General features: G+C 48.6%; 11 protein-coding genes across 11 annotated transcripts; 7 read left to right on the top strand and 4 right to left on the bottom strand.

Annotated features, from left to right (window-relative positions):
• Positions 1-286: 286 nt before the first annotated feature.
• Positions 287-1,745, top strand: ASPWEDRAFT_50075 (putative extracellular exo-polygalacturonase; the record flags this gene model as incomplete). The annotated part of the gene is made up of 4 exons (XM_040837377.1): positions 287-562; positions 624-990; positions 1,046-1,248; positions 1,305-1,745. The coding sequence occupies 4 exons, from the start codon at positions 287-289 to the stop codon at positions 1,743-1,745; spliced, it is 1,287 nt and encodes a 428-aa protein (XP_040690301.1).
• A 106-nt stretch (positions 1,746-1,851) lies between these two features.
• Positions 1,852-3,388, top strand: ASPWEDRAFT_414885 (putative L-serine dehydratase). The gene is made up of 3 exons (XM_040835572.1): positions 1,852-2,037; positions 2,096-2,149; positions 2,211-3,388. Exons 1-3 carry the CDS (start codon positions 1,958-1,960, stop codon positions 3,163-3,165), a joined length of 1,089 nt encoding a protein of 362 aa, XP_040690302.1. The 5' UTR covers positions 1,852-1,957; the 3' UTR covers positions 3,166-3,388.
• Positions 3,389-3,610: 222 nt separating this feature from the next.
• On the bottom strand, positions 3,611-4,609 carry ASPWEDRAFT_152212 (ankyrin repeat-containing protein ANK1; the record flags this gene model as incomplete). The annotated part of the gene is made up of 4 exons (XM_040829624.1): positions 4,559-4,609; positions 4,273-4,443; positions 4,042-4,219; positions 3,611-3,936 (listed from the first exon to the last, which is right to left on the bottom strand). The coding sequence occupies exons 2-4, from the start codon at positions 4,282-4,284 to the stop codon at positions 3,611-3,613; spliced, it is 516 nt and encodes a 171-aa protein (XP_040690303.1). The 5' UTR covers positions 4,285-4,443; positions 4,559-4,609.
• Positions 4,610-4,799: 190 nt separating this feature from the next.
• On the top strand, positions 4,800-5,730 carry ASPWEDRAFT_38225 (DNA-directed RNA polymerase III core subunit RPC11). The gene is made up of 4 exons (XM_040834848.1): positions 4,800-4,951; positions 5,039-5,248; positions 5,318-5,412; positions 5,494-5,730. Exons 1-4 carry the CDS (start codon positions 4,939-4,941, stop codon positions 5,527-5,529), a joined length of 354 nt encoding a protein of 117 aa, XP_040690304.1. The 5' UTR covers positions 4,800-4,938; the 3' UTR covers positions 5,530-5,730.
• Positions 5,731-6,649: 919 nt separating this feature from the next.
• Positions 6,650-8,717, top strand: ASPWEDRAFT_38228 (elongation factor 1-alpha). The gene is made up of 4 exons (XM_040834849.1): positions 6,650-6,706; positions 6,777-6,906; positions 6,978-7,116; positions 7,173-8,717. The coding sequence occupies exons 1-4, from the start codon at positions 6,702-6,704 to the stop codon at positions 8,279-8,281; spliced, it is 1,383 nt and encodes a 460-aa protein (XP_040690305.1). The 5' UTR covers positions 6,650-6,701; the 3' UTR covers positions 8,282-8,717.
• Positions 8,718-9,568: 851 nt separating this feature from the next.
• On the bottom strand, positions 9,569-10,673 carry ASPWEDRAFT_108469 (MAGE domain-containing protein; the record flags this gene model as incomplete). Its single annotated transcript, XM_040827995.1, has 2 exons — positions 9,569-10,200; positions 10,271-10,673. 2 exons carry the CDS (start codon positions 10,671-10,673, stop codon positions 9,569-9,571), a joined length of 1,035 nt encoding a protein of 344 aa, XP_040690306.1.
• A 435-nt stretch (positions 10,674-11,108) lies between these two features.
• Positions 11,109-12,154, bottom strand: ASPWEDRAFT_38230 (putative pathogenesis associated protein Cap20). Its single transcript, XM_040834850.1, has 3 exons — positions 12,127-12,154; positions 11,985-12,070; positions 11,109-11,920 (listed from the first exon to the last, which is right to left on the bottom strand). The coding sequence occupies exons 2-3, from the start codon at positions 12,057-12,059 to the stop codon at positions 11,429-11,431; spliced, it is 567 nt and encodes a 188-aa protein (XP_040690307.1). The 5' UTR covers positions 12,060-12,070; positions 12,127-12,154; the 3' UTR covers positions 11,109-11,428.
• Positions 12,155-14,774: 2,620 nt separating this feature from the next.
• Positions 14,775-15,651, bottom strand: ASPWEDRAFT_130466 (60S ribosomal protein eL27). The gene is made up of 4 exons (XM_040829268.1): positions 15,561-15,651; positions 15,437-15,492; positions 14,897-15,233; positions 14,775-14,831 (listed from the first exon to the last, which is right to left on the bottom strand). The coding sequence occupies exons 1-4, from the start codon at positions 15,565-15,567 to the stop codon at positions 14,824-14,826; spliced, it is 408 nt and encodes a 135-aa protein (XP_040690308.1). The 5' UTR covers positions 15,568-15,651; the 3' UTR covers positions 14,775-14,823.
• Positions 15,652-15,924: 273 nt separating this feature from the next.
• Positions 15,925-23,590, top strand: ASPWEDRAFT_38234 (uncharacterized protein). Its single transcript, XM_040834851.1, has 3 exons — positions 15,925-16,474; positions 16,567-23,128; positions 23,184-23,590. The coding sequence occupies exons 1-3, from the start codon at positions 16,407-16,409 to the stop codon at positions 23,337-23,339; spliced, it is 6,786 nt and encodes a 2,261-aa protein (XP_040690309.1). The 5' UTR covers positions 15,925-16,406; the 3' UTR covers positions 23,340-23,590.
• Positions 23,591-23,691: 101 nt separating this feature from the next.
• ASPWEDRAFT_415514 (TLC domain-containing protein) lies at positions 23,692-24,961 on the top strand. The gene is made up of 3 exons (XM_040835584.1): positions 23,692-24,550; positions 24,680-24,742; positions 24,934-24,961. Exons 1-2 carry the CDS (start codon positions 24,071-24,073, stop codon positions 24,689-24,691), a joined length of 492 nt encoding a protein of 163 aa, XP_040690310.1. The 5' UTR covers positions 23,692-24,070; the 3' UTR covers positions 24,692-24,742; positions 24,934-24,961.
• On the top strand, positions 24,535-25,351 carry ASPWEDRAFT_415442 (TLC domain-containing protein). Its single transcript, XM_040835580.1, has one exon. It carries the CDS (start codon positions 24,720-24,722, stop codon positions 25,311-25,313), a length of 594 nt encoding a protein of 197 aa, XP_040690311.1. The 5' UTR covers positions 24,535-24,719; the 3' UTR covers positions 25,314-25,351.
• Positions 25,352-25,697: the final 346 nt, after the last annotated feature.

Raw genomic sequence — 25,697 nt, forward strand, 5'->3', positions numbered from 1 at the left:
GCGATCGACATGGAAACCTGCATCAAGAAGAGAAAAGCAGCCTATCTTCATGTTTTGCAAGCTTCCCCAGTTTCTTCCCCGCAGCCATCCATCCCCACGAATGGATCGATTCCAAATCTCGGCATAAATAACGCCGAATGCTTGCTCATTTAGTCGATTGCTTGAATGCAACTTTCGACATTCCAGCGGAGCAAGATGAATATGATAAATAAGAAGAGGAGCGAGAGCTGGAGTTGGAGTTGAATGAGTGGGTACCCCTCGTTGCCTGAAAAAAGACACCCAAAAAATGCGACTGTTCAAAGCATCTGTTTTCTTCATCCCACTGTTCCTAGGGCCGACAGCCAACAGCTGTGCTCTTCCAATCGAAATCAGCGAGAATAATGTCTGCACTGTGACGGCAAACGGAAACCAAAAGGATGACGTACCCAATATCCTAGAAGCGTTTCGAAAATGTGGGAATGGAGGAACAATTGTCTTTCCTGAAGACCAGTCATACTGGATTGCCACGAGATTGAACCCTGTCTTGAATGATGCAGTAGTCGAATGGCGAGGGAAATGGACAGTAAGGCATCAAGGGATCTAGCTCATTTACTATCTTCCTCTACTGATCAACCTCGATACAGTTCTCTGATAACCCGAGCTACTGGCGCAACAACTCATATCCGATCGCTTTCCAAAACCACCATGCAGGCTTCATCATCAGCGGACACAACATCACAATCGATGGATATGGTACTGGTGGAATCGATGGCAACGGCAACACCTGGTATACTGCAGAAAAGGGGGATACTCAGCCCGGCAGACCGATGCCATTCGTTTTCTGGAACGTTTCCGAAGTCAATGTCGAGAACTTCTTCGTCAAAGATCCCCCGCTTTGGGCTCTCAATATCATGAATGGTACGAATATGCGGTTTAACAATATCTACTGCAATGCTACTGCTGTGGATGCACCGTACAGTGAGAATTGGGTGCAAAATACGGATGGGTTTGGTGAGACTCTCTTCTTTTATCTGGGGCATACAGTGGCTGATATGAGACTTTATAGATACGATGGATGTTGACAACGTAAAACTCACGAATCTGGTATACCAAGGCGGAGACGACTGCGTTGCGATCAAACCCCGATCTTACAATGTGGACATTCACAACGTGACATGCGTCGGTGGTAATGGGATTGCAGTTGGAAGTCTGGGGCAGTACGCATCCGAGGATTCCGGAGTAGCCAATATCTGGGTGGATGATGTGAAGGTACTCTCCTCTCTTCAAGGAACTCTGACTATCATTGGAATTCTAACACCATGCAGATAATCCGATACAACGAAGACATGCATAACAGTGCCTACATCAAGACCTGGATGGGTGGCCTTGTCTCCCAAGACTCATACGAGAGTGCAGGAGTCCCTCAAGGCGGAGGCTGGGGTAGTATCAGAAACGTGCTCTTTTCGAATTTCGACATCAAAGGCGCCAACTCAGGACCCTCCATCACGCAAGATAATGGCGACAATGGCACTTTCTCCGGAACCAGTCTCATGGCTATCTCTAACGTCGCATTTGTGAATTTCACGGGCTACACCAACGGCGATAAGGCTGTCATAGCTTCAGTTTCCTGTTCCAAGGTCCACCCTTGCTATAACGTTGACTTTGACAATGTTGTTTTGTACCCGGGGAAGAATTCAACAACTCCAGGGACTGGATCTTGCAAATACACTGCAGATGGAGGTGTTCATGGACTTGATGGATGTTAGTAGCTCATCATCGTGTCGAAAGATAATATGTTTCGATATCCCTTATCTTATCGTCTCTGTCGTTAGAAGGGCGTGGCGTGGCGCCGATCTTCCCCGCGAACACAAAATTGCACCACTAGAAGTTCATTTATCTAGACCCCATTCGCCTGTCATATTATAGAATCCAGAATACTGCGTTCAAGCTTAGAATTTATCCTTTCTTATAAGAAACAATGGGCCAACAACCAGAGAAGAAGCCATGGATAGAGACACCTTTGATTGAGTCTGCGGCACTCTCAAAAACAGCGGGATGGTGCATTCAATTCCAATTCCAATATCATCATATCCAATACTAACACCGTGTCCTGTAGTCGAATATTCCTCAAATTGGAATTACTCCAGCCCTCCGGCTCGTTCAAGTCTCGGTACGATCTGAAAAAAGAACACATCATCAAGTCATAGTCATCAAATACTCACACTCTCTAGCGGGATTGGCAACCTGATTCTCTCCTGCCTCGCAGACCCAGCTAATCATGGCAAGAAGCTTCACTTCTACAGCTCCTCGGGTGGTAATGCGGGTCTTGCCGCCGTCACCGCCGCAAGAGATCTGGGTTATGAATGCACGGTTATCGTACCTCGCAGCACAAAGCCTATGATGGTTGAGAAACTGCACGAAGCAGGCGCTGCAGATGTGGTTATTGCCGGAGATAGTTGGTTCGATGCTGACACATTCCTGCGGGAGAAGTACATCGAGAACCAAGATGAGCACGCAGAGGAGAGAAACGTTTACGTTCCTCCCTTTGACCATCCTGAAATCTGGAAAGGCGCAAGTACCATGGTGTCTGAAATTGCTGCTCAGTTGCCTCCTCGGGCGGCTGGCGAGTCCGAGTGTCCCTTTCCCGCTGATATGATTGTCTGCAGTGTTGGTGGTGGGGGTTTGTTTATTGGGCTTATCGAGGGTCTCGAGGGATACCTGCAGTCTCACCAGGCGAATGTCAGTAAGGGTTCGCAGAGAAAGAATGTCCAGGTCCTAGCCGTTGAGACTGAAGGAGCGGATTCTCTCGCTCACTCTTTGCGAAGTGGGAGTCTGCAGTCACTTCCGGGGATCACCTCGTTGGCAAATACTCTGGGAGCCATACGTGTGGCGCCTCAGGCGTTCAAAAACGCACAGTCCCCTCCAGCCGGTATCGAAGTCAAGAGTTACGTTGGTCCTGATTCTGAGGCTGCTCGGGGCGTTGTTCGTCTGGCTGAAACGCAGCGATTGCAGGTTGAGCTGGCGTGTGGGATCAGCGTTGAGGCTGCTATGTCGGAAAGATTAAAGAATCTTGTTCCTGGATTGACGCCTGATAGCCGAGTGGTCATTGTCGTCTGTGGAGGAAGCACGATCACCACGGAGGGGATAGTAGAATATGCTGAACGGTTAAAAAACGGATGGGTCTAGAAATTCCTGTTTATAACGATGGAGCAATCTTATATATCAAAGTTTGTTGGCTTCATATATCCAATAGCTTTGACGTAAATCATATTGCGAAATGATGTTGAGATGTTCCCTCCAAGCTAGTTGACACCGCAAATCCGTTAGTAAACGGCTGTAAGTACAGTACAGACATTTTCAGTAATGCTGTATTGCTTCGCCAGATTTAATTGATCAAGTCGCTATGCTATATATATTCAGGAGTAGACAATCTAAAGTTGCTGACCAGTAAGTGTATTGCATCCTACAACTCACCAATTCCCGGTCTCTAATATAAACGAAAAAATTCAACAATGTACACTAGGCCAAGCTCTAAGGATCAAACAAAGGAGGGCAGGGAAGAGTATAATATCATCAAGGTCGTGTATCTGGTCACTGGAGGAGATAATGATCCCGTTTTGACGGCTGCTTCTTACTCGCTGTCACTGGCGCTATCGTGCATGGCATCATCGTCTCCATCATCTCTGAGACCCTCTGCCAGGATATATTCAGCCTGCTGAAGTGTTGACTTGATTTCCGGCTTGTTGTAAACAAGCTCAACAGGTTTTTGGCCATGCTTGTTACGGACACGTGGGTCACAACCGGCTTCGCACATCATTTTGATCATTTCCAACCCGACTTCGGCGTCTTTTTCGTTGGCATATCGCACGGCGGAGTGTAGAGGGGTATCTTTATCGAGGCGGGTGAGAGGATCGCATTCGAAGAATTCAATATCAAAGAGGGCGTCCATGGTGTCGTCTACAATGACAAGGAGTTAGCCGGGGGTTGCCTACACAAGGGAAAACCATGTGTGCAAACGAGCAAATTGCAATTCTTGAAAAAAAGTATAGTCGCACGACTTACAGCTTCCATACGTAGCACAGATGTGGAGGGCGTGGTTCCCCATTGAATCCGTCACATTGTTGAAGAATTCAGCAACTTCTTCATTCGATTTTTCTCCCATGTCGTTTATCACCTGCTCCAGCAGATGCGGCTGGTCACGACGACAGGCCTCCACGACCAGCTCGCGAGGTGATGCACCCTAACCGATCAATATTGATGTCATTTAGCTCAGGGTATCTAAACACTACTCACATCGTCCGCCATTGTTGCCTAAAAGAAAGATATTGGCTTGAAGAACGAATCGACTGGATCAAACTTTGCAAAATAGAGAACGCCAAGGGCTCTATTTGGGAAATTGTAGATATAAGCGGGGTCCGGAGGGACAGATATGGAGAGGCTAGGTTGCAGCGGAGTTCAAACAAGCTAAGAAGTATGTACAAGTAAGCAATCAATGAAAGTTTCAGCAGTTTTCCAGGCACCAGGTGGCTTCGAGAAAGAAAGAAAGAAAGAAAAGCCACCTGGTTAGATATTGACTTACATGAGGTTTAGATTATTATCCTATGTAGTCCCCTGAGCCTCCGTCCCTGCATGTACCCTTCTCCCGATTGGAGATAGCCGCCCGGAGCATCCATTATGCCGTTCCGCCTCATCTGCCCCGCGTTGGCGTGTGTAAGCAGCGGCAGTCGGTTCTACCCGCGCGGCAAGCCCGGCTCTCTCTCAACCAACCACATTGCTGGTCGATAAGCTCTGCAGTGGCTATCAAAATGCTTTTTTAGGTACTCAAAAGCCGTTGCGTTGGAAGCAGTATTTGGCCGGCTGCACTTGTTATTGCCTTGATGCAGGTTGAATAATGATAATTTTTGCTACTCTTTGATTCTACCGTTAAATTGACTTTTTACCAGAGATCAGCCCTTCAAGATGCCGTTGACATGTCGGTTTTACCCCTCCATGCAAGGAGCCCCTCGTGTTTGAAGCAAGGAAATAGAATAAAATGCTGACTTTTTATCTACGTATACAGTTTGCCCGAACTGCAGTAATGCACTGACGATTTCTCGCGCGGATCCTTCTCCCCAGTATCCTCTGGGAGTCAACCGGTTCGAATGTCGCACCTGCCCGTACCAATATGCCCTGGATAAGGATTGGTTTGATAAAACCGATATGAAACAGAAAGAAGTCGAGGATGTTTTTGGGGGCAAGGAGGAGTTTGCCAACGCAGACAGCATGGCTAGTAAGTGGTGGTACACTTGGATACAGGGTATCTGGACAAGGGCTTACTCGTGCTTCTTTTTTTTAACAGCTCAATGCCCCGCGGAAGACTGCAATGGGGACCGTGCATATTTCTTCCAGCTGCAAATTCGGAGTGCAGACGAGCCTATGACTACGTTCCTTAAGGTATGTTTTTTTTTTTTCGAGCTTTATTAGCTTGTGCCCATTTACAGGCGATGTTGGCGGTACTGATTGCGGTTTCAATAGTGTACCTCATGCGGTGCCAGATGGAGAGAAAACTAGATGTGCTTCACACCATGGAGATTTACACACAATTTACTCGAATCGAAGCTTCAAGAAACAACGAGCGATAAAACAAAAGCATGGCGATATGATTATTCTGGTAATAATTTTTTTGGTGATACGTGTGTTGCGGATTTGCGATAGCCTTATCCATAGCTTAAAGATACCCCTCAATTAAAATTTGTTGATTACTACCGACTACGTATGGGTGTCAGATCACTGATCAGCCCGAAGAAAATTTTTTTACTATTAGGCTGAAGTAGGGTAGCCCGCAGAACCATGGTAGCTGGCATGTTTCTACCAAACCTGAGTCAGAGAAAGAAAAATCTGACCTCCTTATTTTTGTGAGTGTACTCCGAAGATGAGGGGCATTTTTTTGATAGTGGCGAAAAAAGAAAAGCAAAAAAAAAGGGAAAAAAAAAAAATCTACACTCATTCACCAACAGTTTTTTTTTTTCTCTAGCTGTAAGGATGTACGTCAATGTGGATCTGGCGGGCGCGACTCGGCGGTGGCACAGCGTTTACGTCCGCTGGTCACAGACAAATAGAAAAACACACTGGCCACTGGCCGCGGGGTCATATTGCAAACATGAACAACAAAAGGATCCCACCTTCTGCGTTGATGCCCAGCTTGCCAGTCCAAGGCTCCATGTAGATGGGAATTCGAGTGTATTATTTGTAGAGAGGGGCTGGGAAAAATCAAATCAGTGGAGCCCAGAACGAGAAAAAAAAATCACCGTGCCAACGTGAGGCTGCTTCCACGGACAAAAAGCGTCTGGATGGACTCCGCCGCCTGTGAAGATTTTTTGCTGGTCCCGCACTAAGCAGGTGGGGCAGCGACCCCTCCATGCCCAATGATAGGCAGCCCTCGCCAAGGGTTTGAACCCGCCGCTTAGTGGCTTTTCTCGCTTGCCCCTCCATATAAGGATTTCCCCTCCTCGCCCGTCCACAGAACTTTTTTCTTCTTTCTCTCTTCGTCCGTTTCAGTACGTATATCTTCCCCCCTATCTTCTTCCTTCTCTCTCTCTCGTCTTTCTTTCAAACCACTCTCTCTAACTAACTGCTTTGCTCAGTACCTCTACGCGCACAGCCGTAGTATCTGAGCAAGTTCTTTTTACAGACTCTTTTATCTTTTCAAAAAAAGTACAACGGTTCAGACCTAACCATTCAAAATGGGGTATGTGATGAGACTTTTTTCTCTCGTGGGTGTCTGAATAGCTGGCTAATCTGTTTCTTCTCTCCAACAGTAAGGAAGACAAGACTCACATCAACATCGTCGTTATCGGCCACGTCGATTCCGGCAAGTCGACCACCACTGGTCACTTGATCTACAAGTGCGGTGGTATTGACCAGCGTACCATTGAGAAGTTCGAGAAGGTATGAAGATTTTTTATCATACCCCGCCATGGTGGGATATTTTGGGCCAGCATGCTAATACAGTCCAATAGGAAGCCGCCGAGCTCGGAAAGGGTTCCTTCAAGTACGCTTGGGTTCTTGACAAGCTCAAGGCCGAGCGTGAACGTGGTATCACCATTGACATTGCCCTCTGGAAGTTCCAGACCTCCAAGTATGAGGTTACCGTCATTGGTAAGCACTTCTGCCTAGTGAAGGTCAACATGGTTCAAAGTCTAACAATCGTCTAGATGCCCCTGGTCACCGTGACTTCATCAAGAACATGATCACTGGTACCTCGCAGGCTGACTGCGCCATTCTCATCATTGCCTCCGGTACTGGTGAGTTCGAGGCTGGTATCTCCAAGGATGGCCAGACCCGTGAGCACGCTCTGCTCGCTTTCACCCTCGGTGTTAAGCAGCTCATCGTTGCCCTTAACAAGATGGACACCTGCAAGTGGTCCGAGGACCGTTACAAGGAAATTGTCAAGGAAACCTCCAACTTCATCAAGAAGGTCGGATACAACCCCAAGTCCGTTCCTTTCGTCCCCATCTCCGGTTTCAACGGTGACAACATGTTGGAGGCCTCCACCAACTGCCCCTGGTACAAGGGTTGGGAGAAGGAGACCAAGGCCGGCAAGTCCACCGGTAAGACTCTCCTCGAGGCCATCGACGCCATTGAGCCTCCTGTCCGTCCCACCGACAAGCCCCTCCGTCTTCCCCTCCAGGATGTCTACAAGATCGGTGGTATTGGAACGGTTCCCGTCGGCCGTGTCGAGACCGGTATCATCAAGCCCGGCATGGTCGTCACCTTCGCCCCCGCCAACGTCACCACCGAAGTGAAGTCCGTTGAGATGCACCACCAGCAGCTCACCGCCGGTAACCCCGGTGACAACGTCGGCTTCAACGTCAAGAACGTTTCCGTTAAGGACATTCGCCGCGGTAACGTCGCTGGTGACTCCAAGCAGGACCCCCCTATGGGCTGTGCCAACTTCACCGCCCAGGTCATCGTCCTCAACCACCCCGGTCAGGTCGGCAACGGTTACGCCCCCGTCCTTGACTGCCACACTGCCCACATTGCTTGCAAGTTCGAGAAGATCCAGGAGAAGATTGACCGCCGTACCGGTAAGGCCGTCGAGACCGAGCCCAAGTTCATCAAGTCCGGTGACGCTGCCATCGTCACCATGGTTCCCTCCAAGCCCATGTGTGTTGAGGCTTTCACTGAGTACCCCCCTCTCGGTCGTTTCGCCGTCCGTGACATGCGCCAGACCGTCGCTGTCGGTGTCATCAAGGCCGTCGAGAAGAGCGCCGGTGGTGCCGGTAAGGTCACCAAGGCCGCCGCCAAGGCTGGTAAGAAATAAGCGTTGGGCGCTTCGGTTATCTAAATGGATATTGTGCATGAATGATGGTTTTAGTTTGAAATGCGCATGAACTAGACTTTGACGAGTAGAAATAACTCGCAATGAAAATGGCTTTATGACTTCTTCAATTAATCTGTTTCCACTTAACGTAGCTCCAGTATTATATCCTAGTACCGCTTATTACATTGTACCTTGTGGTTTAGTGATGTTCTTGTGACTGCGGCAGACTATACCGAAGTCTTGTCCGGCAATAGACACGACGCACACACGGTGTTTAGGTATTGAACCCTGGTGAACCCCATTCGACTTGTATTTAATTCATCATTATCCTGTAACCCTTATCTATATATTACATCTGTTTACTTTGTACGATAAATATGATGCTGTTATCCTCCATTCTGAATCCAATATTCGGCCTAGGATTATGCAATACCACCATCGTCTTTCTCGTTCCTCTTTCTTATTTTCTTGTCTTTATTTAATTCTGATAGTATTCATGGATGTAAAAGTATGAATGTAAGATCTTGAATGTAGTTTGTGAGTTGTAAATAGTACTGAATGATCACTTCGTCGTGATATATATCGTCCGACGACCACAAGTCAAACTCCTAAGAACCAATTTCGAGCTACAGAAAACACATCGCAGACACGCACCAGCATCACTATCGAGTTCCAAATAATTAAAACCGGTCTGTTTGCTACGATCAAATTTCTATTGTCTACTAGAGGTCGCTGGAAGCTGTGTTGTGCCCCTCACTGTAAGTACCAAATAGTCGCAAGATCCAAAAAGCCGACTTTTGTGGAGAATGATCGTAATATGCCTGGATGGCTCTTCCATGCAGACCCTGAAGGAGAAGACCAGCCCATGAAATATCTAGAAAGAGGGATAAGTTATGCTTGTATGTATTTAAGTGAAGAATGGCTCTATCGTATTTTGCCGTGGAAAACCTTCAAGAGGTAGGTTTCTCGGAGAATGGGTTAAAATGATAATTCCCTTGTGGAGTGGGTCTTTTCGAGAGGATTGACTTGGGGTGAGACTTTGTTTGGGGATGTCGTGATACTCTAGGACTCGGACAGTATTTACTTGTCTGGACAGGATGGATGGACTTCCAAGGTAGGAATCATCCTGCCATACGGCCATAGGGTTGTATGAAATATTCAAATGGGTGATGGAAATACTACGTAGTAGCTGGAAGGACTTGGGCTATAGTAACGTATAATGAAAATCTACCTTTATTCTGGGTATCAAATTGACAATTTCAAAACATGACCAAAAAATCCTCATAATCAATCACTTTCCTCTTCTTCTTCCTCCTCCTCATCTGCAGGTCTTTGTCGGGATTGTCCCCGTTGACTTTGTGTACTCCTGCTCCCACCCTCATCTCCCCCCTCATCCTCGTCCTGTTTCTGATATCTTTTAATCCCAAGACTCCTCGCCAACCGATTCTCGAACTCTTCCGTCTTCTCCTGCTCAGCGGGTGTCAAATCACTACTGTCATCGACAGCATCTTGACGACCGAATACCTCACGGACTAGCCCCGCTACACCCTGCGGTCCAACCTCGACCTTCCCCCTCGGCCCTACCATATACTCAATCACCTCGTCGCCGCCGTCCATCTCGCGATTCCGCACCAGATACCCCTCTTTGCAGAGTCGTTGGAGAAACCGATCCGTCCGATCAACGGGCGTAAATGTGTCCGAGTTGGTCCGTTTCAGGTACCGTTCTAACTTAGCCTCCGGAAGAGATCCGCCATTGAGCAAGATCACGGCAATGATAAAGGTGTATAAGCCCGTCAGGGAGCTTTCCATGGGCGCTTTAGTCGGGGGGAGGATTTCCGGTGTTCGGTATTTGGGCGGAAGTGTACTCGTGACGATCCAGGTTTTATTGCTCGAAGATGGCTTTTCCACTTTTTGAGCAGCTACATGACAGTTAGCAATTGCACCCATCCCAAAGTGATGAGGGAAAAAGAAAAGAAGAAAAAAACTCACCCCGTCGCTGACTGATAGTCACCTTCTCCTTCCCCGGCAACTCAACCATCTGCATCCCAAACTTCCCCCGTAGAACCTTCTGCGCGGCCTCAAACACGCCCTTGAACTGCCTCGACCCCTGCTCTCCCAGCACCTTGGCACTGATATCTGTTCGTCGGATTACACCGCGCGAATACTCGCTCGCCAGCGCCAACCGCACCATTTTCTTGACCATGACGTCCGCGCTGCTCGGGGCGTGCGTTTCGCCATCTCCTCCATCGTCGGAGTCCTCTGATTCGCCCGAGTTTGGGTTCGCTATGGCTGTCTCTTCTGTGCGTCTGCGACGGCGACGGGCGCTCTCGGATGCTCCTTGTGTTGAGGGTGAGGGGTTATCGTCGCTTGGGTCTGCGTCGGCTTGCTGCATGTTCTTGTCAGTTGGGTGTTTCGCGACTTTTTTTTTTTCTTTTTTCTTTTTGTTGTTGCCCCTCCAGATAGTGGGGGTTGGACTTACTGCGCGACGCTTGCGTACGAGAGGCATTCTGTCGGTGTGTTAGGAGATGAGATAAGATTTGAGATAGTGATTATGTTGATTGATGATCTTGTCGTTGAATGATATTTTGTACAAGTTGGCAGACGCGTTTGACGCGCCTTAAGGTTAAAGTGGATCCAACGTGATTTATCCATTTTGGGTAACGAACTATAAACGTCAAGTCGATAAGAATCAAGAAGTTAATAACGTATACTTGGGCTTATATCGCTTCCTTTAAATTGCTTGAGAAGTATACATTAATGTATTATTTTACAGTAAATCTACAAAAATTTGTAAACATGTCGTAAACATTCACATATTCGCATAATTGGTGACACACAAAATTGTAGAGCTATAGAATATAAAAATAGTTAAGATTTATTGAGCTTTAAAGATGTATCTTTGAAGGAAGGAAACACGGCCAGCAACAGGAAAGAAAAGTAACGATAAATGAGGGAGGAGCCGCCAAAGTATCCAAAACACAGGTTGCGATGACAATTAGCACATCCAGAGGGGCGAATTAACATCAAGGTAAAAGAATTGAAGAAAGGAGAACCCGGCCAGCAAGGTTGTTGACTTCCTAATAGCCTTGACAAATTGTATCTTTTAGTCTGACATCAGCTTTGAAACATATTCTCAACATTCAGCATCTAGCTGTTGGTCTTTTCGATCGCAGCCTCTTTGGCTTGTTCCTTCTTGCTTTGCAGGAAGGTGTTGACATAAGCCAATGACTCTTGCGACAGGACGAGACTAGTAGTGATCACAGCCTTTCCTCGGGCAACCACTCCATCTCCACCACATTTCTTGTACTCGGTCCCGTAGACAGTGAAGACATGACCCTTTGCATCGCCAACAATCCGCACTGGATAGAAGGCACCGGAATAGATATTGTCCTTGAGTGTTTCTGTGTCTTCTTTGATGAAGGGGAATCTAGTGTCGATCCTGCTCAGACCTTGGTCTCCCAGTGAGTCTGCTCTAGCAAGATACGGAGCGACATAGCCATAAGGCTTCGACAAGTAGGGCAAGAAGGGCTTGGCTAAGCGGGTATAGCCCTGATCAGCGTATTCCAGCGATTTCGCGCCGTACTTGTTGCTTTTAAAGGTAGAGATGGAGTCATGAATGACGGGGTATGAAGTCAGATGCTAAAAAAGCAACGGTGTTAGTAGCTGTTACACGAGATTGGGCATCATTGGGAATCGAACTAACATCGAGGAATTGAGAATAGACCTTCTCCCCATTAACGGTAGGCTGGCCCATTTTGTCCTTCTCTGCGTGAGGCATGGGTATCTTATCTATCTTGGTGAATTAGCAAATTACTGACGAGGGAGCTTATAGCTGTGGAGCATACCTTGATGAATTGTACAAAGTGTACAGAGTATGTAAGGAATCTTTAGCCTCAAGGAAGATAGAGCAACAAGAAGCCCAAGCAAGCAAGCTGTAAGCTGAGACCAAGGAGATGAAAAAGGTGTAGAGAGAAGAAAGTGACGAAGGAGGGGAAGGCAAGGTTCAAAAAGAGAGGCAGACGGAAAGGACGGTTAATCCCAGACAAAGTCGAAGGCAATTTGGGAGTCGACCAGACGAAAAAGAAAGGCTTGTGCAGGTTCACGGCATGATAATAAGTATACGCCATCGACTACAGAATTATAAATTTCTTTTTTTTTTTTTCTTGTCTATCCTACAAGAGTAGTAAAAGTAGGTCGCAGCTAGTGAGCAACCTAGCATGTGATAGCGGGCCCCGAGAACAGGTCGCTTTGGAGGGGCGGCTTTCATCCGTCAATCACTTGCTGTTCCCTCTCTTGATATCCATATCCATTCTTTTCGACCTAACGGGCGCAATCATCATCCGAGTCTGGACCCTGGTATTTTTTCCATTGTCTTGGATAGCGAAATACTCATCTCACCATGACTTCATGAACAGGGGAGGCAAATATGGGAGAACACGGCGCCCATCCGAGGATTGGGTGGAAAGCATGCCATTCTCCTTCACGGAGATAAGAGTGTCAACATGTCAACTACCGCTTGCGTCTGCGGGAGTTGCGTTATCTGGGTGGCGAGACTGAAAGGCAAAGAGTAAAAAAAAAAAAAAAAAAAAAAAAAAGAAGGGAGTCAGTGTCAGTCAAGAATGGACGACGATAGCAGACGTTAGAGAGGAAAAAAGCATGTGATTGCGGGTCTGGCGATGCTAACAGTACGACTTTCTCTCTAGTTGTCGACTCGCACTGAACGAAATCATCATCCGATTATCGCACGACATGATGGGACCTATTCCCTTTCATTTCCCAATTTTCAGGACAATCAATACCCCTCGGCGGTACTTTTGACCAGGGGTGATGGCTCATCCGCATCTCTGACCCTTCTACAGAACCCTCCATTTGATACTTTCCTGGTCGATCCCCGGAGGACTATCGATTGCACAACTGCACAACCGGCGCCTGGGCCTCGTCTGAGGTTGACGATGCTGCACTTCGTAATCACTTTGCCGCATACAGATGCTGGGTTTGCATTCCGCCAGCGCAGGTTGAGCATGTCCCCGACAAGTCGTTTGGGCTTATCCACCCGGCTGGAGCTGGCCTGAGCGTCTGCTGTCATATCCCAAGTCTACAGGCCTATCGACGCTATACAAGGTCTGCCCCTCACCACTTGCATTGGTCTTGCAGACCGGTTTTCTGTCGCGTTCCATGCCTTTAATGTCACCTTGGATCCATCCGAGTTTGACAGTTGGCAGATAGTAATAATAGGTAATAATCATCATAATAACCTTGTACGTCGGAGCAGCAGGGCCCGGAACTCTGGAAATTCCATGGTTCCTAATGGCGTCGTGATTGTCTAGACTCGAGATCTTTCCGCGACCACACTATCGAACTATCACTGATGTTGAACCGTTGAGGTTATAAATATCCCCGCGGGGGCTGGGGCAATCTCCCCGGGAGAATAATATGACGATCATCCATCGCAACGTGAGTGATCTATACCTCTGTATTGGATTCCGTCTCTGTATGGATATCTTTGACTTTGCCATCCAAAGCCAATTACACCATCAAAGTATATTCCGGAGCTTCCGTCTGGAATGGTTCAATCAATAACTAGATGAACCGAGATTCCCTGTCTGGTTAGTTGTAGCGCTTAATGGGGTTTATCGGCATTTGTTGACATATTCAACATATTGCCTGGGAATGTTACCTTACATGGTAGATTAAACATAATCAACTGCTACCCTACTATCTACTGTAGTATATAATGTAATATTGATGCAGAGTAGTAGTGGAACTGGGCAATAAATATCATATATGATTCAAACATTTCTGTGCATCAGTCATGCATTCTACACGCCTTATGTATATGCTGTATGCAGTGTCGCTTGGCTAGACCAATCTCTCAGTCCGGGTCTTGGAATGGTCGCATCTCGACAGGTCTACTGTATCATACTAAGATATTATCGAAACAAGTTGCCTTGGAGGTTATCGAAATAACCAAATACGTGGGGGATATTTAGGATCGTTCATGCTATGATGTGGAGCGTAGTGTCGAACAAATCGATTGGTTCATCATTGCGACATGCCATTGTCCTTGGAGAGTTAAATGCGACAGGGACTGAGTTTCGATTTTAAAATTGTCGTGAATTCATTGATATGATATGTTGGATAATACACTAGTCGGTACGGAGTAGATGATGACGAACGGCGATGCGACGATCCTGTAGACAAAGACAAAAGTTGTGTAAAGGAACAAATGACACGAGAAAGCGGCCCAATTGCGCAAAATCCAGATTGACGTCAAAGTAGGTAATTTGTAACATGTTCATATTTTCCATTTCATTTCGAGACGGAGGCCAGATCTGAGTGGCTTCCCTCATTAAAAAAGAAACATTGGCCAAGTCCTGGACTTGCTCATCGATACACTCCCAATTCTGCTTTCCGGCTATGGTATACTTCTTCGGTTTTCCCATGCGCATGAACCGAATGTGCTCGATGCTTTTTTCCCTCTTTTTTGCCTCATCTAGAACCTTGCGCGCTCAAACGACAAAAACGCCCCCATTATACCCCGTTTAGAAACCTGTAAAACTCGTCAGCACATGGGCTGTCTCATAGAATATCCGCGTGACAAAAGGAAAAACGTACGCAGAGGAGTGAAGAACCATCTGTTCTTGCCGCTGGTGTATCTGTCCTCAAGGGCCTTCTTGATGGTCTTCTTGGAGTCCTCACGCTGAGAGACCTCCTTGAAGGTGTCGTTGGAGACGGCACCCTTGAGACCCTCGAGCTCGAGAGTGTAACGGGTAGGCATCAAGTGGTTGTAGTTGACAACCTTGATGAAAGGCTTGATGGAGCTGCGCTTCTCGACAGTCTTCTTTCCCATGCGGCGGGTGATCTTCGAGGGGTAACGCTCGATACCGGCGACGACGGCGAAGGGGAAGGGGTGCGCCTTGGAGCCAGTGTCGTTAGGCTGGACAATGACGACCTGTTGCGTTCCGAAAAAAGGCCCTGGTCAGCACATCTCGAATTTTTGAATCCCAATGTATATATCCTTTTTTTTCAATCCAGACTATCCGCCCCATTCCATTGCGACTAATCCTATCGCCCTGCAATCTATCGGTCTCGAATCGATTGTGCACATTCCCTTCATTTCGCCAGAAAACTTCAGGAGAGAGTGTTTTGTCGTACCTTCTTACCGGCATAACGGCCACGGGTGATGATGGCCACACGGCCCACTTTCATGACTGTATCCCAGCATCTCGAATCAGTATAATTCCAGCAGTAACAATCGAAACGCGGACGATGAACTCACACTTCATTGTGAAAGTCCCGGTGAGCGGCAAGGTCGATGGGGTGGTTGTCGAAGTGCTTCGGGTCGTGTCAAAGAGGTTCTCCGCGCTCGACGTTCTTTTTTTCGCTTGAGTAGTGCACGGAGGGTTCAGGGCAAAGCGATTTGTGTGCCGCCGTCCCATTGGCTGGCTTACCGATAGCGCCCGGACTAGCCCAAATCGAGAAAGTTCCCCCAACAGGACTAGCGCCCGCCCGGAACATCGGAGAAACTCACCCAAACTGAACTGTTTACGCAGCAACCACCAGAAGGTCCGTTGCTAGGAAGCAGCGCCTTGCGATGATGGACGACGAATTGTGCGTTGGACATTAATTGGAACCAACATTGGGTTGCGGTGATGCCCCATGAAGCTACCAGTCTTTGAGAGTTATCATCTCCACTCTGATGTTTTCCTGATCGCCCTGCCTTGAACTACTCTAAAACTGCGACAATTCCTCTGGTGTTTTGCGCCTGGCTTTGCATACTTTATTCCCCCCCGCTGTTGTTGCTTTTGTACCTTGCTCTCTCTGCTTTGCTTCTGGTCGTCGACCTCTTTGTCCTTTGTCTTTCTCCTCCTTGTTTACACCCCAGCAAGCGCATATCAATTGTCTTTTTCTTTTTCTTTGATCATCTGGTTTTTATCTATTATTCGACTCGGACTGGTTCGTCCTGAGTAATTGTTTCCCTATTTCACGACTTGTTATGCATTTACGACCCTAATCGCTTTACTGTTGACGATCATTCCTCCGCGCATTCCAAATATCTCTGATTGAGTCTTGTTTAAGACATCATCAACCGACCCAGTCAATTCAACACACAGAAGAATCCATCATGCCGTCTCACACGCGAGATGCCTCCCGTGACCGGGAACTTGTCCTCAGACACCAATCGGTGCCCATGTACGTGTTAAGATATCACCTTGATAAGAGGGCAACCTGCCAGCTCGAGCGATGGGAGACATGAAACTAACTTTGAGGTCGTGGAAACGAAGGTGGGACAGCTCGGACCCCGAACGGGCACCACCGCCGCTTCCTATGAATCCAAGCTCTACTAGTCCTGCTACCAAAGGGAACGTCTCTCCCAATATCCAAGCGGTAGCCGCGAATTTCGCAGAGAAGCCTCGCGATAATGGAGCCAGCCCATATACGATAAACCCTATGCCACCTAAGTCGCCCGAGAAATCTCTCATCAAGGGCCAATTCCACAAGCGCATGCAGTCGCTGCAAAATGCGGACACTCGCTCCGACTTCTTTAACTACTTGGAGAATAGATCACCTGAACGTCCTTTGCGGGCGTCCATTTTGGACTCTCCGACCAAACTGCCAGAGAAGAGTCCGACCAAGGTGGAGATTAATGCGCCTGCGGAGAACCGAGATGGAGAGAAGGATATGACTAACTTGTTGATCTCGAATCGCTATCTCTCGAAACCGATACTGGGTGAAAGCACTCCTCCCTCAGCCACAATGTTGGCCCTTCAGAACATGCAGCTACCTACCGAAAACGATACCCAACCCCAACCCCAACCCCAACCCCGAAGCAACTCTGATCCCTTCCTGGGCCCTAGTCTGCCAAACGGCTCTGGAATCGAATCCCTTTCTGGTCAGATTCACAGTCTAACAGATATTGCTAGCAATCTGCAGCGCGAGATGGCCAACCTGAGCCGACGGAGCAAAGACAATGCCACAGACCTTGTCAGTCTGAAAGCTGCGACAAACGCCCGAGACGAGGACATTAGAAAGAGCCTTCGCGACCTTTCTTCAAATTTAGCATCCAGGTTTCTGGAAAATGATGGAGCCGCCAGGTGGGATTTCGGTGCTTTTATGGGATCCGAGAATGGTATTAACCCTAGGGAACCGGATAGTTCTCCGAATTCGAAAAAGAGCTACTCAGCGCCTCGAATGTCCAGTCCTAATCCATTTGCCTCCATTGAGCGAGAGATCTGTGGGTCTCCTACACCTATCTCTGATGGTTCTGCCAGTATCGCTCTGCTGGAGAAGGTGCTCCGGGAAATGGCTACGAAGGAAGGACAGGAAAAGATTAACGAACTCGTTGAAGAGATCAAATCGAGGCCAACATTCGATACCACTGATACGAACACCGATGCCACGACCACGAAGATGTTAGAGGAGATTCTCAACATTGTTAGGGCCGATTCCGACAGCAAGGCATTGATCCGTTCAGGAGTCCCGCCTCTGAACTTCGATAAACCTCGCTCAAAATCTTTCGACCCAGAGCAAGCTTTCGCGCCGGATATGGAACTATTCGACGGGGATAATGCGGTGGCAGATCGTCCCTCAGTTGAAATGGACCGTGCTGCCACCGAGGAGATGCTGGCCATCATGCGAAGAGTAAAGAGCAGTGTCATCGAAGGAGGTGGAATGACAAACGAGGTTAAAGCTTTGGTTCGAGAGTTGCGAGGAGAGGTCCTGGGTATGGGAAGAGACCTCGCGCGAAAGCTTGAGGAGGTAGAAACTACTCGATCTGCCGAGGACCCTCAGCCACCAGCTCCTAGTCAGCATGAAATTTCCGCCATTGTTAATGAGAGCCTCCATGATCTGAGAGAGCAACTTTCATGCATCGTCAATGAAAATCGCCACCACTCCTCTGCGTTATCCGAATTCCGAGCCGCGGTGGATGGTGATCAAATCTACTCGATTGTCAGGAGTGCGCTCGAGGAGCTCGAGCTACCACAGCCGCAACTTGAGCCCCAGGGAGCTGCCATGCAGAAGGAGGAAATCCTTGAAACTGTTCGACAAGCTTGGGAGACCTATAAGCCTGAAATTGAGCTACAGAATTTTGGACTCGAACGGGACGAAATTCTTGAGTGCCTCAGCGAAGGCCTAAAGGCCTACCAGCCACAGCATGAGGAGGCTGTCACGTACGACCAGGTTTTGGCCGCTGTAGAAGCTGGCATGCAGAGCTTTGGGCAACCCCCGAGTATCACGAGAGAGGAAATAATCCAGACTATTCGAGAATCCATTGAGAATACTCAGCAGTCTGGTCCGCGCGCTCTAGAAGACGATCACCTGCGTGCGATTCGGGAAGAAGTGCTGCAGGCAGTGACTGAATCCGTCGCATCGCAAAACGCACTTACTAGGGAAACACTAAATTCCGGGTTGGGTCGCGACGAGATCCTGAGAGCCATGGCGGATGGACTTGAGACTCACTTTTCCTCGTCTAGGAGCATCGAGCAGCCGCATGTTACTAAAGAGGATGTCACCAACGCAATCAACGATGCCTTTGCCTCTCAGAATTCTGCCCTCACCCCGAGTGTTCCTCCACCTGTTTCCCGAGAAGAAGTTCTCAACGCCATCGCAGAGGGCATGGAAAACCAGAGCGGAATGACGAGGGAAATTGAACTCAACAAGGACGACCTCATGGATGCCATTTCGTCTGGACTTCACGAAGCCGCCCATTCCGCCAACTTCAATGTTGGGGAGCAAGTCCTTGAACGTCTCGAAGGCATGTTTGAGAATATCAAGGCCGACTTCAACCATTGCTCTGCAGAAAATGGAAGGGACGCCGAACAAATACTTCATACAGTGAAGGATGGGTTCGACGTCGTCCGAAAAGAGGTCGAGGGCTACGCCGTAACCGCCACCGAAGCTTCTGGGAAGCATGAAATCATGGACACTGTCAAGGAAGGATTCAGACTTCTGCAGGCTGATATGGAAAAGACAATAACAGACACTGCCATGGCCAATGCGCGTCCTGGTAATCCGGATACGCCTGAGCTTCTGGACGCCATGGAAAAAGAATTCGAACACCTCCGCCAGACAATCAGCTCCCTGCTCATTCGCAGCAACGTTTCCAGTGAGAAGGATGAGATTCTCGATGCCATTCGTGATATCGCCGACAATCAACAATCCACAGCCGACAAGGGAGAAGTTGCCAAACACATTAAACAAGAGTTTGAAACCCTTCGTGAGACAATCAACATGAGTCTTGTTCGTGCTGAGCCTTCCAGCGACAAGGATGAGATCCTTGCCGTTATTCGAGAAAACCTCGAGGCCTTCCGACAAGAGAGTGCTCATGCTGAGCCTTCCAGCCACAAGGATGAGATTATTGCTGTTCTTCAGGAAAAACTCGAGGGCTTCCGACAGGAGAATGCTCGTGCTCTGCCTTCTTCTACTAATGACAAAGACGAGATAATTGCTGCTCTTCGAGAAAGCCTTGAATCCTTCCGACAGGATACTGTTCGCGCCGAGCCTTCTAGTGATAAGGACGAGATCATCGCTGCCCTCCGGGAAAGCATCGACGCATTGAGACAGGATAGTGCTCGTACCGAGCCTTCTAGCGACAAGGATGAGATAATTACTGCTCTTCGAGAAAGCCTTGAATCCTTCCGACAGGAGGGTGTCCATGTGGAGCCTTCCAGTGACAAGGACGAAATCATCGCCGCCCTCCGGGAAAGTATCGACGCATTACGACAGGATAATGCTACTCGTACCGAGCCTTCAAGCGACAAAGATGAAATCATTGCCGCCCTCCAAGAAAGCCTCGAGGCCTTCCGAGAGGATAGTGCTCAGACCAAGGACGCGACTGATAGTATCTTGACTCCCACCGATGAGCTTATTGATGCTTTCCAGGATGGTGTCGGTACGATAAGGGGTGACCTGGCAAAGCTTCTGGAAAGGCCGGTTGAGTTTGATACCAGCGAGCTTCTAGACACGCTCAAAGAAGGGCTTAACAGCCTGAAAATCGACGTGGAAATGCTTCGAAAAGCTCAGAGAGACGCCGAAGAGATTGAAACCACTCGAGGTGGCGAGCTCATGCTTGCTAACCAAGCGAATACTCACCAACCGAATATTGGTCATGACCTCGAGGGCCTTAAGGTTCTCATTTCCCAACTTCAAGTGAAGGTTGAAGCCATCGAAGCCGCTCCACGGACCCCTCAACCCTCCGAGGATTCTCTCAAGAAGGAGCATTTGGATGAGGTCTTGGTGGGCCTACATGAGCTCCAGAGCTCTGTCACTGGTATAGTTGCTCGCCAAAGTCCTACGGATGAAACAGCAGCTCGGAAGGAGGATACTGATGCTATCGAGACTTTGCTGCGTAACACAAAAGCACAACTCGACGAGCTGGTCTTCCCTCCAACAGATGAGCTAGCTAAAGCGGAGCAACTTGGTTCCCTCGAATCTGTCATCAAAGAGACCAAAGATGCCATCACTGAACTATCGACTCGGCTTGAGGCAGAAGGCCCGACAAAGTCTGAGATCGGCACCCTGGAGTCCCTCATGAAGGATATCTGGCTTGCCCTTGACGACGTGAAGGGCAAGGAGCCCCAGGGTGAAGGAGAAGACACGGACAAGTTAGCCAAGTCGGACTTGCAAACGGTAGAGGCAATGATATTTGAGGTCAAAACCCAGATTGATGAACTCAAACTCCCAGATGCTGAGACATTGCCAACCAAAACCGAGATCCAAGATCTTTCCGCTCTCGTGACTGAATTCAGACAAAAGACAGAAGCCGAAAATGAGCTGACGGCCCAGGGGTTCGATGCCCGGAAGGTCGAGCATGCGGGCCTTGCCGAAAAGATCGAGGAGGCTAAGGCTGTTGTTGAAGGACTCGGTGAAGAAGTGAAAAGCAAGCTGGATGGGTCTAGTGAGGGACTTTCTCAACTCAAGGAACTTCTCGAAGGTTTAACAGCCTCTGCGGAAACTTTCACGACGGTTGAGAACATCAAGGAATTGACTGACCTTATCAACCGAGAATTCGAGCGCGCACGTGGCGAGCAGGATGCTGGAAAGCTGGAGAAGGAGGAGCGTGATGCTGCTGCCAGCGTCAAACACGATGAAACTCGGGCTGCCATAATCGTCGAACTTGGAGCGAAGATCGATGAGAAGCTTGGTGAAGTGATGACCAAGTATGATGAGGCGCAGACGGCGATGGAGTCTAAATTCTCGGAAACAGAGGAACGAGACAACACTAACCTCGAAGCCGTTACGAACACTAAAGCCCTTGCGGAAGACATCAAGCTGGTGATTGGTGCCATGGGTAACAGCGTCAACGAAACGTGTGAGCGTATCAGTGTGGACACGAAAGCCTTCTTTGAGAAAGTCGACGTATCTTACAACAAAATGGAGGAAATGCAGAATGAAGTCAAGACCCATCAGGAGCAAGCCAATGCTGCCGCAGATCGTTTGGAAAGTCAGCTGCATGAATTTCATCCTCAGGTTCTTGAATCTATCCAAGAAATTCTCTCCATTGTTGGTCAGCACTACGACCACTCTCAGAAGTCAACCCAGGATCTCAAGACGGACTTGTCCGCTCTCCCCTCCACAATCCCGTCTATGCTACCTGCCCTCCCAGCTCCTGAACCTGAGAAGTATGATGACACCCAGGTCCATGAGAAACTCGACAATCTCCTGAGTCATGCCAAGGGCAGTCAAGTCCAAGAGGCTCTGGATATCCTGGTTGAGCGAGTCACAAACGACCAGGTTCATGATAAGCTTGAACAACTTCTCAACCAAACTACGAGCACTAATGGCCAGGTTTACGAGAAGCTAAACGAGCTGCTTGGCCATGCTGAGACAACCAATGGACCGATTCACGACAAGCTCGATACCCTCATTGAGCACGCAACGGATAGCCACGCCACGAATAGCGACCAGTCGGTAACTCAGATGATGAAACTGGATGAGATGCACAAGGACATCATGGAGACATCCCGCAGAATGAATGAGATGTTTGCCACCCAATCAGCACTTGTGGCTGAGGACACCGAGAGGAAACGTCGTGAAGCTGAAGAAGCCGCAATCGCGCTGGAGAGACGCAATGCTCAGAAGGAGCAGGTGGAGTCGGAGATTGTGGATCTCAGAGAGGAGAAGGACTCGCTCCTGAAAATGATCAGCACCTTGAAATCGGAGAAGGAGGACCTCGTTAAGCAGAACACCAAGCTTGGCAAGGAAGTGTCTGGCCTCGAGATGGCTCTTGACCTCCGCCACGAAGAGATGCAAGTGATGGAGGAGCGTGCAGACAGCCTCGAGAAACGCATCTTGGAAGGTGTTCTAGACCACGCTCGCAGCGTCCTTCTCAGCCGACCCAACAGCATGCAAGGCCTCAATATGAAGAAAACCCGGAGCTCTCGAGCTCGCAGACCCAGTGCTGCCAGCAATGCTAGCACCGTCAGAGACGCACGCAGCATTTTAGGCAGCGGTGTTGGATTGGCATTGAAGAAACGCGGTGCAGCTGCATCGCAATCTGGGTCTGGAGGTCAGCAGCCAAACGGGGGCAAGGAGAGGAGAATCCTCAGCTTGAGCAATGTTACGGCCAACCGAGGTACTGCAGACCGACAGGTGAGCGCTAGTAGCGGTTTCACCAACCTCAAGCGGAGTCATTCGGTCAAATCCAACCTCTCCCAGCGCAAAGCTTCATGGGGCGGTAGGAGTTCCGCGGCGAACAAGGAGAATGACATTTTCCCCGAAGAGGACGAGAACCAGAGCGGCGGAGAGAGTGACACAGGGATGGAGAGGAGGACTAGCTACGGAGGCAACTACGCAGCTGATCGACGAGTGAGTGCGGCTAGCTCTATCGGCCCGGGTCGCTCTGTTGTGGAGGATCAGGACGATGCAGAACGCGCCGAAAATGATGCGAAAACGACTAGAGAAGAGGAGGATGATCACTTGGGAGATTTGGATGGAGCAAACGCTGATGAAACCGAATCAACGAAAATGGTGCTCTATGGACAGCACAGTGACAGTGGACTTGGTACAGAAGTCACGAGCACTGTCTGATGACCCTTTGCCAGCCTTTTGGTCATGACCTTTTTTGTTTTTGATTTTTGACGAAGTATGCCGTCTGATGTTCCTTCTCTTGTGATATACCACCGACGTTTTGGTCGACATGATAGCCTTGTTTTTTTTCCTTCTTTTCTTTTTGTCCGATAAGGGCTCGATGTCTATGTATGCTGTAACACGAGGCGACCTTAGTTTTATTTACTTTTGTTACATTCCCTTTGTCTATTTCCTTTGTCTTTTGGTGACTGTATGCGTTCCAGCTTCTATTATCCTCCAATGCATTCAATGACACGACCCCCCTTACTTTGTCCTATCCCCATTCACATTCGTACTTTGTAGACGCAGACTGTAGAGCATCATGTGATGGTATCAGGCGTTGAGTCCCAACGCATTTTGGTGGCCTGAATTCCCAGGCAGCGCCCGACACGCGACCAACCGAGGCCTTTCCTCTTGTCGATCCTCTTAAGGCTGTCCAGCTTGCATTATCTCCTCTCCACATCCCCCAACCTCCATCGCCAGTTCTTCCATCCTCCACCATGATGGCTGGGCTCTAGTCGGTCTGGGTCTCGCTATAATTTCCCCTTTCTCTCCTTTCTTCCTCTTTTCTTTTTCTCAGCCTTATCTATCTCTTAAACGGTCCCAGTGCAGGCAGGACTGGGATTGTTTTCCTTGCTCCCAGCTGGCTCCTTGTTTCTTATTTCTCTGCCTAATTGTCCATAACCTCCCCCCTCTCCGCATTGGGGGTGGTTCATCACCATGCTAGATCCTTTCCCTCCCCCTCCGGCATGGCTTCGGAATGCCATCGAGCCATGGGCTGTGTCCGCTAACCTACCGACCCTACCTGACCATATCCATGAGGTCCTGTTCGCCTTCGCCTTTTACCAGTTCATCCACTCCTTCCTTTCGCCTTGGCTGTCCCCGCTGCTATTCTCCAATAATTATCCCAAATTCAACCGCCGCACGAAGCTTAACTGGGACATCCATGTGGTGTCGTTCGTGCAAAGCACCGCCATCAACCTGGCATCCCTGTACGTGATGTTCGTGGACCAGGAGCGCAAGGGAATGGCGGCGGGAGAGCGTGTGTATGGATATACTGGTCTCTGTGGACTGCTCCAAGCTCTAGGATTGGGATACTTCGTGTACGACTTGATCGTTAGCACGCTGTATATCAACATGTTTGGCGTTGGAATGCTGTTCCATGCTATCAGTGCAGTGTTGGTGTTTAGTCTCGGATTCGTAAGTACCTCTTGAGTGGCTTCTCTGTCTCTGCGCCCTTATGATAACAACATTCTAATTTCTTCGATTGTTAAAGAGACCGTTTCTTAACTTCTACTCACCCAACTTCCTCTTGTATGAGCTTTCCAGCCCATTCCTTAATATCCACTGGTTCTTGGATAAGCTCAACATGACTGGTGGCAAAGCGCAATGGTACAACGGCATGGCGCTTCTCTTTACTTTCTTTTTCTGCCGTCTTGTCTGGGGCACCTGGCAGTCAGTTCTTGTGTACATGGACATGTGGTACGCTTTGAAGCAAACTTGGGCTGCAACAGCCTCTTCCCAGCCAGGCTCGGTCGGCATCACTTCCCAAGTCTTCCAGACGCTGAATAGTCCCGTTGAAGCTACTGCAGAAATGTCCAAGTTCTCTTCTTACACCGCCCAGGGTGTACCCACCTGGCTGGTCCTGTCCTATGTGGCGTCCAACCTCACCCTCAACTTCCTCAATTACTACTGGTTCTCCAAGATGGTTGATGCTGTGCTGAAGCGCTTCCGCGAGCCCGCACCATCACCGGCCGCAAAGAAGGAAGAGGAGACACAGAAGCTCAAGGAAAAGAAGGCGCAGAACGCCGTCCTCGACGCAGCTTCCAAGCTCGAAGAGGAAGAAAGCAGTTTTCTTACCAGCGAGAAAAACACCACCTCATCTGTGGATACAGGTCTTAACGATGAGATGCGCAGAAGAAAGGCCGACTTGGCCTCAAAGGTCCCTCTTCCACAATCATAGTGGGCCCAACAGCCCACTGTTATCTTATACAAGAACATGAAAGTCAAGACAGGAGTGATATTGATACAGTTCCAATTTATCCTTTTTGTTTCCCCTTTCTCTCTGCCTTCTTTTCAACCGAAGCAGATATGTGGATACGGCATAAGTAACGTAGGTAATAGATAGTGTTTGTTCTGTGAACATTTATTGCATCTTTCATTTTGGCCTTGCCTTGACGTTCTCCTTTTCTTTGAGTTTGTCTCTGTTCACTGGTTATTTGATAAAGGGTGCTTTCCCTGCTCATAAAAACTTGGATGTGAATCATTTGAATTGATTGAGTGTTCACTTGCATAGAATGCCTTCATTGAACAGTTTACTGGATGGAAATAGATTGAACAGCAAGAA

The sequence above is a fragment of the Aspergillus wentii genome, assembly GCF_001890725.1.
Source record: "Aspergillus wentii DTO 134E9 unplaced genomic scaffold ASPWEscaffold_3, whole genome shotgun sequence".
NCBI classification, from domain to species: Eukaryota; Fungi; Ascomycota; class Eurotiomycetes; order Eurotiales; family Aspergillaceae; genus Aspergillus; species Aspergillus wentii.